The sequence below is a fragment of the Eleginops maclovinus genome, chromosome 18 (genome assembly GCF_036324505.1).
Source record: "Eleginops maclovinus isolate JMC-PN-2008 ecotype Puerto Natales chromosome 18, JC_Emac_rtc_rv5, whole genome shotgun sequence".
NCBI lineage: Eukaryota > Metazoa > Chordata > Actinopteri > Perciformes > Eleginopidae > Eleginops > Eleginops maclovinus.
The window spans coordinates 6,123,706-6,142,775 of NC_086366.1; the positions used below are offsets into that span (position 1 = coordinate 6,123,706).

A 19,070-nucleotide genomic window follows, 5' to 3' on the forward strand; every position below is an offset into this window, starting at 1 on the left:
AAACGTAACATGCTAATCACACTAAATACAACGCTAGCAAAGCAGCGGGTGTTCCTGGTGAGCTACTACGCCCCAGAGATCGATTAAAAAATAACGAATCAATTAAAAAGGAAATCGACCTACACTCGAAGGAAGATTTTAGCTGTGTTAAAGACGATTAAAGTGAGCCATTACATAAATAACTTGGCATTTCTCTGGCGTTGTTAGCTAGCTAACATGTTTGTTACCAGCTAGCTCAACAACACTGACTTAATCTGTGTTTCCCCTGTAACTGTACACAAGCTAGGCCAATAGGAACCCTCAGGACACAATTTATATGTATATTTTAAATGCCAAATTAAAGCCAGATGTCCATTCAAGTGTTTGACCATTACTTGTGGCGAACTGCTGTTAAATGCTGCGGAGCACTGCCTTCAGTTCGTGAATGAGACAAGTGTTTGTGGTTAGTTCTGAAGTCTGTAAAGTAATAATAGCAGGAGAGTAGTATGTATACATAAAGACATGTTGTCTAACTGCTACGGTCAGTTTAGCAAAACAAGGGAAGTGAAAATGACGTTGTTGTTATCCTCCAGGTTATAAACAGGCTCGGCTATCACCCTATAGAAGGGATGTGTCATTTTACACATTTCATCATGCAAGAGATCTTTATTTGATTCATCTTGATATTTATGTGATGCTAGCTCCAATTAAGTGTATTTACATAATACTTTGTAGGGATTTTTTTTTAAATTCAGGATCTTGAGACCTCAATTTGACAACAGACCTTACATTGCAATCAGTTTGATTATTCAGAGATATATTATAACATTTTTATGGTTTTATGGTCTCAAAACAGCAGTCAAAAGCTTCTGCTCGTCTTCTTTTTGTGTTATCACCAGTGATGCACCTCATAGGAATAAATCAACCATAAAAACATATTTATAAACATATCTGTCAAAGGGGATTAGCAGAAGCTTTCTATAAATACATCGTTTTTCATTCTGGTTAATTAGGTTGCGGAGAGGCAACTCCGTGCTGCTCCCCAGGTCTGGGTTAAATGAGAATACTATTTTAATTAATAGGGAAGATTGCAGGTGGTGAAAAAATAACTTCCTCCTCAATGCAAAGCACATCATTAGGAAACTAATATCTATGCGACACTTTAGATGCAATCCTTTATTTATTTACTTATTTGCAGACATTGGTTTCCCTACAGTGCGCTGGTTGCATCACAAAGCAACTTTAAATGTGTACTGATGGTTAGTTTTATTCATCATCAACGGCAGCAGAGGGAGCTGCTTTAGTTTGCTTCAGTATAATCCCTCATCAGATCCTCTCTCATCATCAGCAGCAGCATAATTTAGACATCATTGTCTTCACCGCTCAGTTTTACCAAAGTGAGAAACAGTCCAGGGTCTCTGGCTTCCTCCTTGATGAGACAGGCAGCCACTCTGGCCCATTTAAGACGTGAAAATAGACCGGATAGGAGGAGGAGGACGCTTCATCTGCTGTGGGGGCCTCGTTTTAGCTTTGCCCGCCCCTCCTAGACATCAGAGGACAGATCTGTCGGTGTGGATCAGCAGCTTGCATACAGCCAACCCTTTCTACTGACACAGCACTGCTTAATATTCATGAGAGCAAATTGGAAGACAGTCATTTAACTTCCGCGCATGGTGTATTGCCTCTGGGCAGATCAGATCATTGGGAATGCTTGCTCATACTGGACTGCTCGGCCCAGTTTGCTGCACTCTACCTGCTATGTGTTTTCTTCAGGTGATAGCTTTGGGAAGATTGCAAAATTAACTTTTTAACTCATTTATTCACTTTAAATGGAAAAGGAATAACACTTTATTTCAAAGTTGGGTCATGCACATGTCCTGTTTAAGATCCTTTGAACACATACTTCATATCATACATATTCTACTATCCGTAAAACCACATAGTAGGAATATGAATGTGTTGAATAATGTGGCTACTACAAGTCTTGAATATGAGTGGGCCAGGTGTGATCTCCAACATCCCAGGCAGACTTACCCTGAGGGCACAGAGCAGAGAGCTTTAATTACCCAGGATTCCCACTGTCACGTTGTCACTGTGAAGCCACCGGTGCCATGCTGCCATGCGGTGCTGAGTCCTGCTACCACGGCAAGCGATGACAACTCAGGCGATGGCTCTGCTAGCTCAACAGATGCAAAGCGAGTGCGCTATGAAATATGCGAAGCTGAATCAATCCCCACTGTCTCTCTGATTCTCTCTTTGCCTCTCCTTGTTTGCTGTTCTCTCTTTGCTCCGATGTCAGAGAGTGTTCATGAATAAAGCCAGTGTGGCTGCATGAAACATAGGTTGTCACCAGTTTCCCACATGGCACAGGCACCATTCCCTTAATACTGTACGTACATCTCACCAATTCTTCAAGGCTTTTATTAAGAAAAATAGTTCACGAGGACATACTATTCTCATATTCAGATTCATATTATTATTCTTTGCCTTTACTGTGACATGTTTATATGCTTTAACTGTGTTGCAGCACCTTTTTTTCACCCTCTGTCTGAAAACAAAGCCGAGTCGGCTCTTTTGAGATTGGTCAACCGCTGAGAGGTGTCCCTCATGTTCAATTTGTTGGAGAGCTAGCCAATAGAAGCGCGAGTGTTACGAAGTGATCCACGTTCTGGAAGTAAGCAAGTCCAATGGAGATGTTTCAGGCAAAAGGGGAAGTGTGTGTGAGAGAAACTCCAACTGGAGGGAGCATAGGGATTTTGGCCTTTGCAGACCATTCACACGCACAAAAACCTATATAACACACTACAGGAAAGGGAAAACCCCAAAAGCAGAATAAGGCCTCTTTAAGCTGTGATATAGGACTGAAAATGCTCTTTTGTTGTAATTCTGAAAACAGCTAGTTAGTGATTTCATCTTTACCTATACCGTTTGCTCCCATCTGCATTGATTGCACGTTTACTTAAATAAAGCGCCCCAGTGGCTGTGAAAGCACACTGTCATGGTTGGTTACACCCTCTCAGCTGATCAGCTCTATTGTGTGAGCATCACAATCCTGTGACGGTACTGAACCATCGGTGAGGTTAATCATGTAGTAACTGTATGGGAAAGTTACTGCAGTTGATTTCCTAAATCACAAATTGTCTACTGTTTTTTTCTTTAAAAAAACTAATTCTCTTATAATGAAAAACACAATAGTGACACTGCCTTATTCTCTTACAAATGACATGAATAATCGTTACATTTAGGTAATTGTTCAATTGAAATTTGTTTCAAGCAGTTACAGGATGTATTTAAAGTACTGTACAGTTGTGTAATGCAGCATTCAGTTCGTATGAGTTTCTAATGCAGAATGGCACAAAAAGAAAAACAGTGCTAGTATATGCCAAAATAAACATAATCCTGTTTAATTAAATGCTCTTTCAGCTTCAAACCATGTCATGTCTACTAAAAATAGAGTCAAAAAATACAAGCTTATACCACAGAAAGATTTAAATCAAACAGCTTTTATTCATTCCTCTCTTCTTCGAAACGATAACCCATATGAAAGAAAAATCACAGTCAATTATAGATGCATATGATGCATTATTGAACAGTGTCATTTATTTCACCTTTACGGTTGAGCTCATGAAAAATTATGTCAATTACTGATTTCCTCTCGGGCAATGTAATAAGTGGTCGGGCCCCGAGGCCTTTTGTTGGGGCGTGACACAGGGCTCTCCGTGAGGTCTGGGGTGGGGTGGGGGTATACCTGCATCACCCGACCATTTGTGGCTCCTCAGCTTAGTCAATAAGTAAAGCGTGTATAGTGCGGTGATATGCACCCTTCCAACGGAGTTCCTTATTTTTTTAATTAAATCAATCTCGCTATCACTCAGCCGGTCCAAATTGAGTTGCTCTCATGTACTTTTCATATGTGAAATAGATGAATATCAAAACAGCCATGACTTCAATCCTAATCCAATTGATCCGATGCTAGAATAGAATACTTTCCGGGCAAAGGTGCACTTTTTTGATCTTCTCCTCCAACTGTAAGCTATTGTTGCATTGTAACGTTCAAAGTCTTAACTAACTAAATACCTAAATTGCATTTTCAGACATCTTTGATTGGCACCAGTTTCTAATTTTTTAAAAGAAGAAAATGTCTTTTTTTTTTTTAGTATCGTCAATGAGGATTTCAGACAGTATGTTGCTTTTACATTACGCTATACACATTTACAAAGGGTCTAAATTGTAATCCACATGCCTTATTCACAAAGAAAATGTCTACTGAATACAACACCAGTGTGTTTAAAATATACACATGAGTGATTTCAAAGTGTCTTCCACTTTTCTCTAACCTTGAGCCGTGTCCATGAACAGGTGGGGTTTTGATCTCCCCCCCTCCCATGGCTTCAGTCTGTATTATCAACAGAGCACCAGGAAGATTGATACTCCCTGTGCCAGCTGGAAAAAACAGAATGTATCAGAGTTTAATATGACTTTGATGTATTATTTTCATCTTGGCCTGTGCCACAGACCCACTGAGAAACCCAGAACACTTTCCCAACCGCATTTTAAAAGATTCAAATTGGCTAAAACTTTTTGATGTAAGAGACTGTTCAGTCGTGTATACAAAAGTTACCCTGCTGGGAGAATACTATGCTTCTTAATATTTTATTGGAATCAATGTGTTTTATTTGTAAAATGCTGTGTGATCTGGATCAGGATCTACATTTCATAGTTACTCATTTCCATGGGGATTCAGGTTTTTACCAATTCAGAAGAAAAGAAATGTTCAGGTTTTCAGGGATTAATTCACATAATAAAAAAGGGTTTGCTTTGAGACAGAAATACAGAATTGTAATGAGAAAAAAATCTCCATATTACCTTTACACTTGCTAGAATTTTTGAGCTTTTCACAGCATCAAATTGTTAACATCTAACAGAATGTGCAGAACCAGAGGTGCATTGTGAGTCTTCACGTTGTACAGTTCAAAGATAGAAGTAACAAACAGTTATCTGCAGGAGTGAGTCAGAAATGTGCGTTGTTAGCACTCACAAATGAAATCAGCATGGATACAGAGAAAGACAGGAAGCACAGTCACAAAGAAATAGATGGATTTAGTCGTTAGACAGACCGGACACCTTGATACAAGCTGTACTGCAGTATTTCACTATAGTGTCTGCAGGCTGGTGGTGCCAGATGGTCTGCTTGTTCCTTCTTTATCTGGAATATGAAGTTAAATAATATTTATCTGAAGTTTTATGTCCCAGTCAAAGAGTAACTTCATTACAAGTGGACCTGGTAGATAACAATACATATTTCTTAAACTCTCAGCTTGCATCATTTGCACAGATATATGTGGAAAGCAGTTATATTTACAGGTTTGAACATGATCAGTGTATTGTACTAAAGGATATAATTGAGACACCTGTTGTTTTTGTATTAGTGACAGACATACAGCTGTTAGTACAGGTCATTGATTTCAGGAGCTGATACTTAACAATAACAAGAGAAAAAAGCTAAAGGTTTGTTGGTGATTTTCACTTGTTTATGTGTTGTACTGTAAAAAAAACACCTGTAACAACAGCTGAGATGCTAAAAACAGGTAAAATGTTGTTAAACACTTTTAATGTTTTTGACTCAATTGCTGGATGCTAATGTTAATGTAGCTTATAGCTGATATTTTCACCATCTGGCCTACAGTCCAGAATTAAAAACGACTTTATTTAAGTCAAAGTACGTAGTATTAGTCATGCTGAGTCAGAGGTGATGTGAATCTGTTCATATTGTTTCATAAGAATATGGTAGTTGCTAAGGGACAAATTCAGCTAGGATTAGCTACCGTTAGCTCAAAAGTTGAAAGCACATATTTCAGCTAGCTTAACAACCGTGCATTACAAACAACTTCACTTAAGTTAAAGTATGTAGTATTAATCATGATGAATCAGAGGTGATATGAATGTATTCATATTATTTTTAAAGAATTAATATTATATTAATGTGAGCTAGTTAGCTACTAAGGGACCACTTTTCTAGGTTTAGCTAACGTTAGCTCAAAAGGTGCATATTTCAGCTAGCGTAACAACCGTGCATTCAAAAAACGTTACTTTACTTTAGTAAAAGTCTTAATCCCTTTTAATCAGAGGGTTTTGATGTGATGTTAAACATTGTATCATTGTATTTGATAAGAGGGAATAATTATATTAATGTAGCAGAGAGTATTATCTAAAGTATAAGTATGAGTCACGCTGAATCAAAGGTAATGTGATTTTATAACGTCTTATTTTACAAATTGAAAAAAATCCAGCATTAAAAATGACTTCACTTAAGTAGAAGTACATATGTATTGTGTGCAAAGTGTTACGCATTTAAAGTATTAATCTGATCATATGTTATGAATGAATCAGAGGTAATATGACTTGATTACGTTATAGTGCAGGTGTTTCCAATCATGTGGCTCGTTAAATTAAGGACTCCTCTTTATTAGTAATAAGATTGCTTTAATCTGTCTGATGACTAATAGTATAACAAGCTTGGTGACCTCAGTTTAAATTAGGAGTGAGGCACAGAGACAACTCCGATTATCATAAAGGAAACAATACAAACACACTCTGTGTTATATTATTACTTAGGCATCATCTACATCTTTCACAATGTAAAATGTGTGTAGTCAGACATCAATCCTTTCTTCTTTTATGTGGAGGAAAAATCCACACTGCCAGTCCGCATTATCTGAAAAGGTTTGCCATTTTCTGTAGCACAGCGAGTGCAGAGGTATATTTTAGAGGTGGTGCAATTGTCCAGATATCCAATATGTCAACACATCGTTGCAGAAAAATGCTGCAGTATTGATCTTCAGTATGCTGATGATTTTAGATGAGTATTCCTAATTTTTATCAACAAATTAGTTTGTGTGGATGTGCGTGTGTACATGAGCAGGTCATTGTAGTGTCTCATTGCTGGCTGAGAGCTGCTGAAGCAGAGAAAAAGATGGAAACGTCTACAATTTGAAACCTTGTTAGGAATTTATGAAGTGCTAAAATGTTTTCTCCCCAGGGAGGGTCCAAGCCAGCTGCCAGTGCCCCTGTAAGCCATTTAGCGCACAGCCTCTGGGCCTGTCCCCATGCTGAGATGGCAAGCAAGATACGCACACAAATAGTGTACAAGTATTTCTTTGCCTGAAATACAAAATATACAACACAAGGAGTCAGATTGCAAACATGGGCTTGCTTCATTCTGAAATCAAACAGCTGAAGATTACTGTGGAGCTAATTGGTCCAACATTGACATTTATTACCCTTCTAACCTCTGGAGAATGCTCTTGCACAAGCTGCATTTGACGTTGTCTCTTTACTGTGATGTTGGCTTGAATTAAAGCTTGAACATGATCAAGGCAACTGACCTTATTTCATAATTGATAGTAGTTATGCTAATTTCATGTTCCCGAGGTCCTAGGGATGGGAATTGTTGAATCCTTAACTACTTATCATGTTACGCAAATGGAAGCTCTTACAGAAGGTGGCATTATAGTAATACTTATTTGTGCTTCCCAATTAATTTTTATTTTTAAGAACTTCATTCAAGGTTTTGCTAACATCTGTTTACAGGAAAGTGATGAAGTGCAATACCTGGTTGTAACAGCGAACATCCTGTGTTTCCTCTCTTGCAGTTTTCAGTGAGGACCTACATTCCAGCTTATACTTTGTCAATGCATCTTTGCAAGAGGTAGTATTTGCCAGCACCACAGGGACCTCTGTGCCCTGTCCTGCTGGTGGCGCGCCCCCTGCCTCGCTGCGCTGGTATCTGGCGACCGGCGAGGAGATCTACGATGTCCCCGGCATCCGCCACGTCCACCCCAATGGAACCCTCCAGATCTTCAACTTCCTGCCATCCAGCTTCAGCAAGCTGATCCACGACAACACGTACTACTGCACTGCCGAGAACCCCTCCGGCAAGATCAGGAGTCAGGATGTCCACATCAAAGCTGGTGAGTTCAACGTTGGAGTCGCAGGGGTTCCTTCAATAATGATATTTGTGGTGGGGGAAATGGTTGAAGCACTAGAAGAAGTTTTAAATAGATGTATTAAAAATGCTTCTAGTAGTTATGCCTTTTATTCAAATGTTGTTATCCTCAATCAGACATCAGAAATCCTTTAGTCGTCCTGCAGCAGGGACATTTACGGCGAAACAGCAGCAAAGGTACCGTGCAGATAAAAGGAAAACTTGTAGATTAAATACAAAAGCCAGCACACGTTAAAATATGAACAAATAAGTACACCATGATTAAAAAAATACCAGTATTTAAAAACATAAATATTAAAAAGTGTTGAAGGAGATGGTATTTTTAACAAATTGTAAAGAAATAGAGTGTTAATTACACTGAAGTGTGTCTTGCACATGAGCAGAAACAGAAACGCATCATTCTTTCCAGTATTACCATGATTCATTGCCGTACAAACAATGGTTATGTGAAAGACACAACACTCAAAATGTACTTCCTTTAGCAAAAGAGAGACTTAAGTTTGCTAGATTTGATCAAAATCTAGAACACTTTTGTTTACAAGGAATTCATTTCTGGCAACCTGCAGTGTTTCGATCAGTTCTGTGAGCCATACTTGTAATGTTGGGACTAAACTACGAGTATTTATCATGTTTTAGTCATGATGGTTTTTGAATGAATACAGTGCACAAATCAATCACTTGAAATATTTATTCATGGGACTGATAAATGTGTGTAGTCTAAATGAATTAAGTGCAGGTTTCCAGAATCTTATAATAACCCTGTCATGTTTCTTTGACAAAGAGCAAAAGCTCAAAGCATTTAAAGCGTGACTTTAATTAACTGACCTGAGTCTGATGGATGGATATCTCACTGCTTGGGGAAAGTCGGCTGAGAGTACATATGTTAAAAATATCAAAAGGTTACAGTAGGTCAGAGACATGGAATAATTGTTGCTTAATTTAACTTCCTTACTCCGACCACAAAGTCCACTCAGCAGCTACTATAGAGCTCATGTATGGACTTTCCTCAGCAGATTAAAATCGAAGCATTTTAAAGGCTTCGTCCACATTACAGTTAGTTCTTGACCGCCACAGAGATAATATGTCAATCAGAATCATAATTACCCTTATTCGTCCCACAGAGGTGGAAATGTACAATGCTTCAGCAAAGAGACTGTACTGATAAAGGCAAAATATTACAGTACTTAGTAAGGTGGGAAATGTATGTAAAACCTCATAATAATCACACAGTAGCCGCATTATAAAAGTGAATTGAAACAAAAGTAGAAAGAAATGAAGCAGCTGCCAGATGATGGTTTATTTACCTGCACAGTGTGATACAACATTGTTTTTATTTATTTTATTTTGACCTAAGAAGTGACTTCTTTAAACACCCCTCAAGTTTTAGGAAAATGGCACAGTCCAATTAACCAGGCACACCTAGATAGGCAGGTGTTGCTCAGCAGCTCAGCCTTTTGCCAGGAGCAAAGTGAGCTGCAAGACACGTTTAAACTGGGGTCAACCCAACATACAATTAACAATCACTAAATTCAACAAGATAGCGTTCACTTGATCGATAACGTTGGTTGAAAATGTGTCTGTATGTATGAAAAAAGCATAACCTTTAGGATGTGTGTTGAGTTTTGAGACTTGTAGCTACAGCCTTCACACACCTGCAGCACAAATTGTATAAATTGTATTCAGTAATGTAATTGTTCTCTTATGAATGAGAAATGTATTCATCTTTCTGTTTTTTGTTCCCTAGTTTCAAGGGAACCCTACACAGTCCGAGTGGCCGACCAGAAGGCCATGAGAGGCAGTGTAGCCGTCTTCAAGTGCATTATCCCTGCTTCTGTTGAGGCCTACGTCAATGTGGTATCATGGGAGAAAGACACAGTTTCACTCAACTCAGGTAAGACAAATATCACTATTTATTGAGAATATCACTGAGAACATTTTACTAGTTGCAGTGAAACCATCTCTCAGTGACAGGAAGTAATAAGGATCTGCAGTATGAATTCATCATCCTGTTCTTTTGATTTGTATCTTTCTGTTCTATTTCAACACAAACTTCCGTCATGAGCTGTAAGGGATGATAAAGATTTGGATTGGTAAAAAGCAATCTGAGGGCATGGTCACGTGTGAATGCAGGCAGGTGACCATGTGCTGCTAAGGTGTTGACATTACATTTATATCAAGCTCCTGCTTTTCGAGCATTTTCATAAACCGTATACAGATGGAGGTATAACAAAGGTGTTCCTTGACAGTGTTGGACAATCCTGCAAGCTTTAAAACCGACAAACACAAATATTTACAGACATATACATACATATATACAATATTATTTGTGTTGAGGACCAAAAAACATTTTCTTTTGGCTGTGGAACTGTGCATCAGCTTGTTGGTGGCAGATTTGTACTCTATAAAGTGTGGCTGTGTCTTACGAAACCCATTCATGTCATGAACTACATCTACCCAGTGGTAGTAACTAAGTGCATTTGCTCAAGTACTATACTTAGTTACACATTGTAGGTTTACCTGAGTATTTCCATTTTATACTACCTTGTTCTTCTACTCTACTTCATTTTGAAGCCAATTTTGTACTATTTATGAGTGTGTTAATACATCTGACTTAAGATTTCCTGCTTTTGCTTTAAAATATTTAGTACATTTTCCTACTCGCACTTACTACTTGTAAATGTAAGTACAATTCTCGGCAGAGTACTTGTGTTGTATTAGTACAGTTACTCAAGAATAGAATCTGAATACATTTTCCTCCACTGGCCATTCCTCTATTTTTGGGGGAGTCAGAAAGCCGCCATCACCTGGATGTTTTTTTAAAATGTAGTTATCAGAACTCCAAATAAATGTTTATTAAAGACCCAAGACAGCTAATACTTTATGTACAGTTTAAGTGGGTAATTCAAGAGAGGCTGAACTGCCTTGAATAAATCCAGGAACAAGAGTAGAAGGAATTCTTACCGTCTCAATGTAATGTTTGACGTAGGAAGAGGTGTGTTGCTTTTTTTTTTCTCGTTGTTTTTAATCCCATCCCTGCTCCTCGCTCTTTGGACACTATGTTCTGTTTCTCTGTGAGTCATCTCCTTACCTGTCGTAGTCTCTGCAGCTCTGCACAGCCCCGTCCTCTCACCAGCCAGAGGACGCTGATAACTGTCACATTGAATCACTGAGCTTCTCTCTCCTACATACACTCCTTCACCTCATCCAACTCCATTTTGAGTCCAGCACGGGGTAAAGTGAAACAGTTTACACAGCGTCATTGACCTAGTTACCCTTCTTGTTTGAATCCAGCGGCGCAGCAGGATAACGTGAGACACACCGCCACGTTCTGGCGGGTTGGATTTTTTACTCGCGTTAAATGGGATGCTTATCTCTTGATTGCTCCATGTACTGCCCGCTGGCTGATTTCGCTTCATACTGGGGCGTTCAGGGACCTGTAAGTGAGCACTTGATGTCATTTGACTGAGGGCAGAATCTGGGACGGTGTTTTGGTGGCATTTTAAATGTGTGTGCTCAAGCGTGGAGACGTGACTTCTGATCCATGCCAGCGACTTATTTACTCGAGGTTACTCCAGTTACTCGCTGCGAGCTGCCCGCTGAAGACATTGCCTAATGTCACGGAGAGCGGGCAAATATGCAGCATGCAGATATGATTATGTTCTGTAAATGAAATGAATCATGTAGACAAGACTCGGAGAGGGTGTTTATCTCATCTGGGGCTGAAAAAAGAAAGTGTCCATTATGGGGATGAAATGCTTTAACATCTGCTGCTGTAGTAGACACATGTTGGCCTGAATTAAAAGACAAACATGGTTTATACTTTCTTAATTTTGTCTTAACCAATTTATTCAAACTATGATAAATACATAAATGACAATATACACTATAGATCATCTTTGCACGTATGAATTTCAATTCATACAATCATTACTTAAAGAGGCGCTATTCTGCTTTTTGGAGTATTCCCTTTCCTGCAGTGTGTATAGATTTGTGTGGATGTAAATGGTCTTCAAAGGCTAAAATCCCTGTGTTCCCTCAAGACGGAGTTCCTCTCCCACACACTCCCCCCCCCCACCTGCCTGGAACGCCTTTATTGGACTCCTTTGTTTGCTTCTCGAACATGGTGACATCACTTTGGAACACTCGTTCTTCTATTGGCTAGCGCTCCGACTCCAACACATTGTACGTGATAGGCTAAGGGGCGGACATCTCTTAGCAGTTGACCAATCACAATAGAGCCGGCCAGAGACCTTTTTGAACATTAAAGCATGGACACATGTCACATTAGAGACACAAAATACAGTATGGTCTATACCTCTTAATTATTTCTTCTCTAACCTATTGAAATTAAATGACTGAAATAGAAAATATAGTTTAGCTTCTCTTTGCATCTATCACTTCTTAAATTGGCAATTATCAATTATTTGTAATTCCACAGCAAGTCTGAAGGGCTAGTTGATGGATGATATTGTACGCTCGGCTTTCTTTAAAGTTCTTTCTCTAGCATTCAACAGAACAACGATATTGGATTGTCCGTGTTTACTCCAATAAGTATTGCAGCAGGCGAGTGCTGTCAAAAGCATGAGCACACTGTCAAAATCACTGCTGCTCCCTGATAAATATTTGATGGTCGATTCTGATGCATGAGCGGCTCCACCTCGCACTGTTATGGAGAGGGTATGTTTACTCCAGGAGCGAGGGTTAGCAGAAGGTGTGTGTGTGTGTGTGTGTGTGTGTGTTCGTGCGACAGGCCATAAGGATATCGACATGGCAATGGCAACTGGGTGCAGTTTGACCCAGCCTTGTTTTTTCCCCGACTGCTTCTTCCACCCCTTTTTTTCTTTTTTCAATTTTTCATGAAAGAAGACTGGGTCTCAGTGGACACAAAATAAAGCTATCCAACAGCCACACTGAATTATTAATCTCAGGTTTTTTTGTTGGGAACGGTAACATCAAACGCACTTCTCTACCTTGGCATTGTGCATCAGAATGTGAGCAAGAGCAGTCGAGATATTTCTCGACACCGGGACTGTTTTCCTGGACAAATGATATGGAAAATGTCACTTGATTATTAAGGAAATGTTTATGAAAGTCCAGTTTACATCCTTAAAACATCTTTAGCGTTGATCACAGGCTTGGAATAATGGATTACATGTAACTTAAGCAGGATGCAAAAACATGCAACTGTATTTACTCACAAAATCAGATTGCGCTCTTAAAATGTGGGATTACTAGCAGGGCAACGAGTTAGTTTACAGTTAGTAAAAGAGCATACAGTGTTCTGTTGTCTTGCATCTTATTGATGTCTGTTTTCTCTTTATTATTTACATTGAATTTATATGATGATTATATGATTGTTGTACTCAAACTAGATTACATATTTTTAATACAGGTAAGTAGTAATTTAACGCATTGTTCAAGTTGCTTTCCCAAACCTGGTTGGTCGCTGCTGATTACGTCTGCTTGTTTAGTATCGCCACGTGTAAATGTGCTTTTTAAGATCAATAATGAAGAGAGGAAACTGGCTCCTGAAATCTTTGAAAATCCACTGATTCACATTAGGGTAGAAAATAGATGCATAATTACAGACCAGGGCTTGTCTTAATTAATCAGCTGTGATTGAAAAGTTAATTACAATATGAATTACCTCTCAGATGGAGGACTGCTTAGTAGTCATTTGAAGCGGCCTGTTTTCAATGTGAATGAGCACGATGCGAGCGCACTGGGTCCTAATGTCGCCACTAACATACCATTAACCCATCATGAATTTTAAAACGTGTCTCTCAGCGACGGACCTTTCAAACGCCCGGCCGCCATCGCCTTCTCGCTGCTTTTGATAAACAATTGACAGAGCTAATAGAGACATGAAAGGGCCAAAAAAAAAAAAGAGACAAAGAAAGGAGATGTGTCCTACTGTGTGGATTTTATACGGTGGACCTTTTTATATGAATGCACGTGTGTTGTCACTCGCTTGTAGTTCTTCTATACCTGTTTCAAGTGGGTTTTGAAAAGGCATGGCTCGGCCTGGGATGGTGGATGTATTTGTGTTTTATTTTCCTACCTTTTGTCTCTCATCACTCACGATATGTGGAGAGTAATGAACGCGGCGGCCTTGGTTCGCAGAGAACATCTTCAACAGAATCCACTGCTTGGATATTGAATGAGCGGCAAACAACGTGTTGCGACTGAGACCGTGCATACTTTCAGATGCATGCACTTCTGCGTTTTGCATCATGTGTCTACATACAGCAATATTCGAAATATTCGAGTCCCTAGAGTGCAGTATTAGTTGTAATATATTAACCCTGCGGAGGATTTCTCTCTGTACCTGCATGTACAATTGTGTGTACATCTCCCACACACTGAGTTCTTATTGACTTTTCTCACCACGAATACAGAAGCAACATAATCTCTGCAGCAAAGAATACACACACTCCCTGAGCTGTTAACATTTGCATCAATTCAAATCTTGGTGTGTGGGTGTAGGCATCTTGCAAATGTTGGAGACCTGTACCAATATCCTTGACATTAATGATGGAACAATACCACAGAATTTGTGACAAAAGTGAAAGCTGGTTGGTACTGAGTTGACTAAACACGTTACGTTAAAAAAAGTGGCTAGGTGTTTGTCATAATTAAACAAGGAACACATTTAATCAGTTTCAATAATAATCTTGCTTATGTCATATTTGACTGTTTCCCTTTTCCTGTAGTGTGTTATATCGGTTTTGTGTCTTTTAATGGTCAGCATCAGACTTTTTTGTTTACTTCCGGTACATAGTGATATAATACTCTACTGCTATTGGCTAGTGCTCCAACATCGTGATAGGCTAAGGGGCGGGACATCTCTAAGTTGTTGATCATTGACAACAGAGCAGACTGGGCTCTGGTTTCAGACAGAGGGTGAAAAGAGGAGCTGCAGCACAGGCAGTATGAGAAAAATAAAGACATTTTGAAAATTAAAGAATGGAGACATGTTGGCCACTTTGACTAAATGAATCTACTTTGATAAAATAGAGATTTTTCAATCGTTTCTTTGCATAACAACTTGCTTTAAAATAAAAAATGTCTGTCCTTTTTTTATGAACAATTATTTTAATGTTACTAATATATCATGTCATGAAGCATAAGCTGCATAATGACCCTATATGAAGGTGTGGCAGAGGTGTGTATTTTTCGTACAGACTGTAATGTTGTTGCATTTACACTTGCAAACAATTCTGAGAGATAAATAAGACCCTCCTCTTCTCTACACTTCTCACCTTTTGCTTTATTTGCTTCTGCAGTTCATTTACTCTTCTCTTTCCTCCATCCTCTTTTCCATCCTCCTCCGCTGGCCTTGACTATCGGCCTTTGCTCCGCTCTTCTCTTCTCATTGCATAACCTTCTTGGCACAGCGCCCCAGTCAATTTCCTCCCGCGTGGAAAAATGCTGTTATTTTTTTATTTGCTTTATGCAAATAAGTCCCTCCAATACTCACAGCATCAGTAAAAAAAAAATCTCCAGTTGCATATTCAGTCACATTCATGTCGGCCGCCTCCCAGCTGTGCGTTTAGTATTAAAGCGATGAGAGAGCCTCTGCATTCTGCTCACCCCCCCTCTCTCATGGGTTCTTGTGAGTGCTTATAGAGGCTAATTAAACAGTTTGCTTGCTAATAGAATCACAGTCTTACCCAGCCACCAGCTCAGTCGCCTGAATGCTAAGGATGTCTTCAGAGCAGGCTACTGTAGGTGTTGGGTTTGCAGGATCACTGCTCAGCGGGGATTTATCATGCCACTGATGTGCCACTGCCTCCATTTTTCACTCAGATTGACAGTGAGGGCACTGAGAGGCAGGCGGGGACGGGGCTGTAAATTCAACACGCCCAAAGTCAGGCCAACCTTGAAAGGGAGGGCACAGTGGAAGAAATGAGCCCGGGAAGAAAGAGGATGCAAGGAAATGTAGAGGAGGAGGAGAGCATAGAGGAGAGGAAGTGAGGAAACAAAAGACTGAGAAGGTGGAGAGGAGGCTTTTTCTTTGGTAAACAAGAGGACTGCGTCACATTCAGCCACATGATCTTTCCCTCTGTCTTCTTCCCCATTCCTCTGCTCCATCTCCGCCTCTCTTTCTCCCTCCAGATTTCTTTCTCTGCTCGGGTCGTTCTGGGGCTTGATCCCTGCGTGCAATTCAGTCTGTGTGCATGATCATGCGTGCAAACACGCTACATGCTTGTGTCTGAGTTGGTGTTTGTGGATTTTTTTTGCACACTACTCCACCCATCTTGCAGTGAAACCCTATGAAAACAACACAGCCTATCATTTTGCCCCCCCCCCTCCTCCTCCTCCTACACAGATCAGCAGTTAGTGAAATGCTGACCCTTGTCTTTCACTGCACCCCTTTTCCCCAGTCCACTCACACACTGCTGCCGGAAAGCTCAGGGAGATGGGGGTGCTTATTGTTTGTGCAGTGTCTGTGTGTGTGTAGGGGCTGTTATTGTGAGTTACTTTTCCACTGAAATCATTGTGTGAGTGCAATGTGTGAAGTGTTTGAAGGTGGGGGGCGTATGGGGGGCAAGAAAATGAAAAAAGAAAAGAGCAAAGAAAAAAAAATCAATAGTTGTGTGCATTAATCACGCTGCTGCCACAAAGCATTATGGGAACATGAGCTGAAGGATGCATTTTGTGCATTTGCAACATATGAGTGCTGTGTGAAGAGGAGTTTGGGGAATTGGAAGAGGACGAGACGAGACCCTTTTAGTAAGAAGTGAGGTTAGAGCTGAGATAGTTGGGGGGTGTTTTGTGCACAGTGTGTTGCTCTGAGAATAAACCCTCTGTCTTTTGTGAAGCTCGCTTAAGGATAGCATTCACTCTGTTATTCTGAAAGCTTTGATGCTACAGCTTTTGAATTAACACGATTACATTTTTATTTAGCAGTTTTTGTAATATGCAGCGGTTTCAGGATGTTGTGCGTCACATTTTATTTTTTCCCCTTATTTTCACATGTTTCCTCTGCTTTGAGATTTGCCATTTTGAAAAAGAAGAAACAACCCAGCCCTCATTTGACTCTGTTTGAGCTGTAGCTGTTTGAAGTCTCCATCTTAGCTGCGGTGAAGGCTTCTGGACGTGATACATATTTGATAAGGATCGATAGAAGGGTTACTGAGACAGGGATGGAGGGAAATCGATCCTGGACCAGGCTTCCCAAAAGCATCTTAAACCTGAGGCCGTCTTTGGAGTGTCCTTCTGGCTCTGCGGCTGAAGCACACACTTTTAATTTGTGCCAAAATAACTGGGCACATTTAAATTCTCCCCAGCTCTCACACACACAAGTAGTGATGTATGGGGAGACGGGCTGTTCCCAGCTCTCAGATTAGCTTAATCTAAGGTTTCTGCATTATATTATACTGACATCCTAATCACTGAGCACATAAAACAATAAAGCAATCTGTTTAGTGACGGGAGACTGAGCAGCAGACAGCGCTCTGGCACGGTGGCTGTGATTCCCAGCTGATGCTCCATACGGATAGACAAAATCAACAACTGTTGAGGCGGGCACTCTTCCATCAGTGTTTACCAATAAACAGTAGCAATATGGCAGCCATTAGGCTGTTTAGGCAGGGAATGATTAGGGTGGTGATGGCTGGGTGCACTGGGAGACTGAACATGCTCTCATCTTTAATAGGCAACTTGGCTTCCTTTGATGGGGATGCCCCTTTATTTGCGACTTGGATTGAAGACAGAAGCTTAAAATAAGCACTGTCTTGGTAGAGTGTGCTTTCATTATACTGCAGGAATCTGATTTACAGTAATGTCCCTGTATTTGTTTATAGTTTGTGGATGGTTCGTGCATAAGGAAGTCATTCTATTGTGATCTTAGTGGCATGCAATCAGCACAGTTAAATCAGGACGATGCATTTACAGACAGAAAGAGGTTAATATGAGGACACGTTCACCATAAAGTTGGAAAATATGTGTGTATAGTTGCTCAGTTAGTGGAACGGGTACACCCTGCCCGAATTTATGGATTACAGTGGAGCAACACAGTGTTGAAAATGGACTGGAACCGGGCCAGAACTGGTCTGGCGTCAGGCCAAGACACAGATTAGTAATAAGCATGGTGTGAGCTAATTACAGCCGGAACAAGCAATTCATTTCTGTTTATAAACTCTCCTGGACGTGTGCTGAGTAGGTGCACACTCCCTCTGCTCAAGTGTGTGTCAGTGACGGGTGGTGTTGGTCATGGAGGAACCGTCCCATATGCTCCCAGCTGGGGGAACTGGAGACAAACTGGTGTACTCAGTCACATCCCATAATACTACAGTGTCTGATCCCATCTTAAAAGCGGCTGATTAGAGTATAAAAGGCACTTAATAACGGCAGTCACTCCGCTGACCTAATAAGGATTTTTCACTCCATTTTTTCTCAATCCTGTCTTCCATCCAATCAAGGATTAATACAGTACCCGGCCTAATGCTGCTCCCAGGGTGGTCAATCTGGAAAAATACAGTAAATCACATGAAGCCTCTTAAAACTTTCACACTGTGCCCGTGCTCCCCCGCTGCAGATCTGTAACACTGATTAGACATGATCATGGTTTTAGGGCACCTGCTGGACACCAATCAGCAGACGGAATCTAATTGAGTACTTTTATCACTAAAAACTGTATGAGTCTATAGTGCTGTCAACCGATAGGAAATGAATTATTTACCTGTCATTTTGGGGGACATAAGACAAAAACATGTGTTGTAATAACGAGATACATGACAAACTGGGAAGAGAAATCTGAAGTTTTTTTTACTTTACACATGATTTCTGAATTATTGGCATGAAGTCCGAGTTTTCTGACAATTAACTAAAGCATGGACAAAGCAGCTGTGATCGCCCTCTGTATAATGTGTGCAACACAGGGCTTATTATCTCTGCTGCTATCATACTGCAGCTCCATCTGTTCCTACAGTGGGGACCCTGTCCACTTACTCACACTCCTGTTCAACATATTATTGTGGAATCAGACTGAAGTATTGTATCATTGTATTGCATATGGAGCCTAAGGCAAACTGACTCAAACCTTTTCAGTCAGAAATACTTATCTTAAAGAGAACATATC

At 40.1% G+C, this 19,070-nt stretch overlaps 1 protein-coding gene across 1 annotated transcript in view; it reads left to right on the top strand.

The window, feature by feature from the left end:
• dscamb (Down syndrome cell adhesion molecule b) overlaps positions 1-19,070 on the top strand; it is a 123,972-nt gene that overhangs the window by 9,194 nt on the left and 95,708 nt on the right. Inside the window, 2 exon segments of the mRNA XM_063907849.1 lie at positions 7,632-7,949; positions 9,729-9,875. Of these exon segments, the coding sequence (XP_063763919.1) occupies positions 7,632-7,949; positions 9,729-9,875 (465 nt within the window).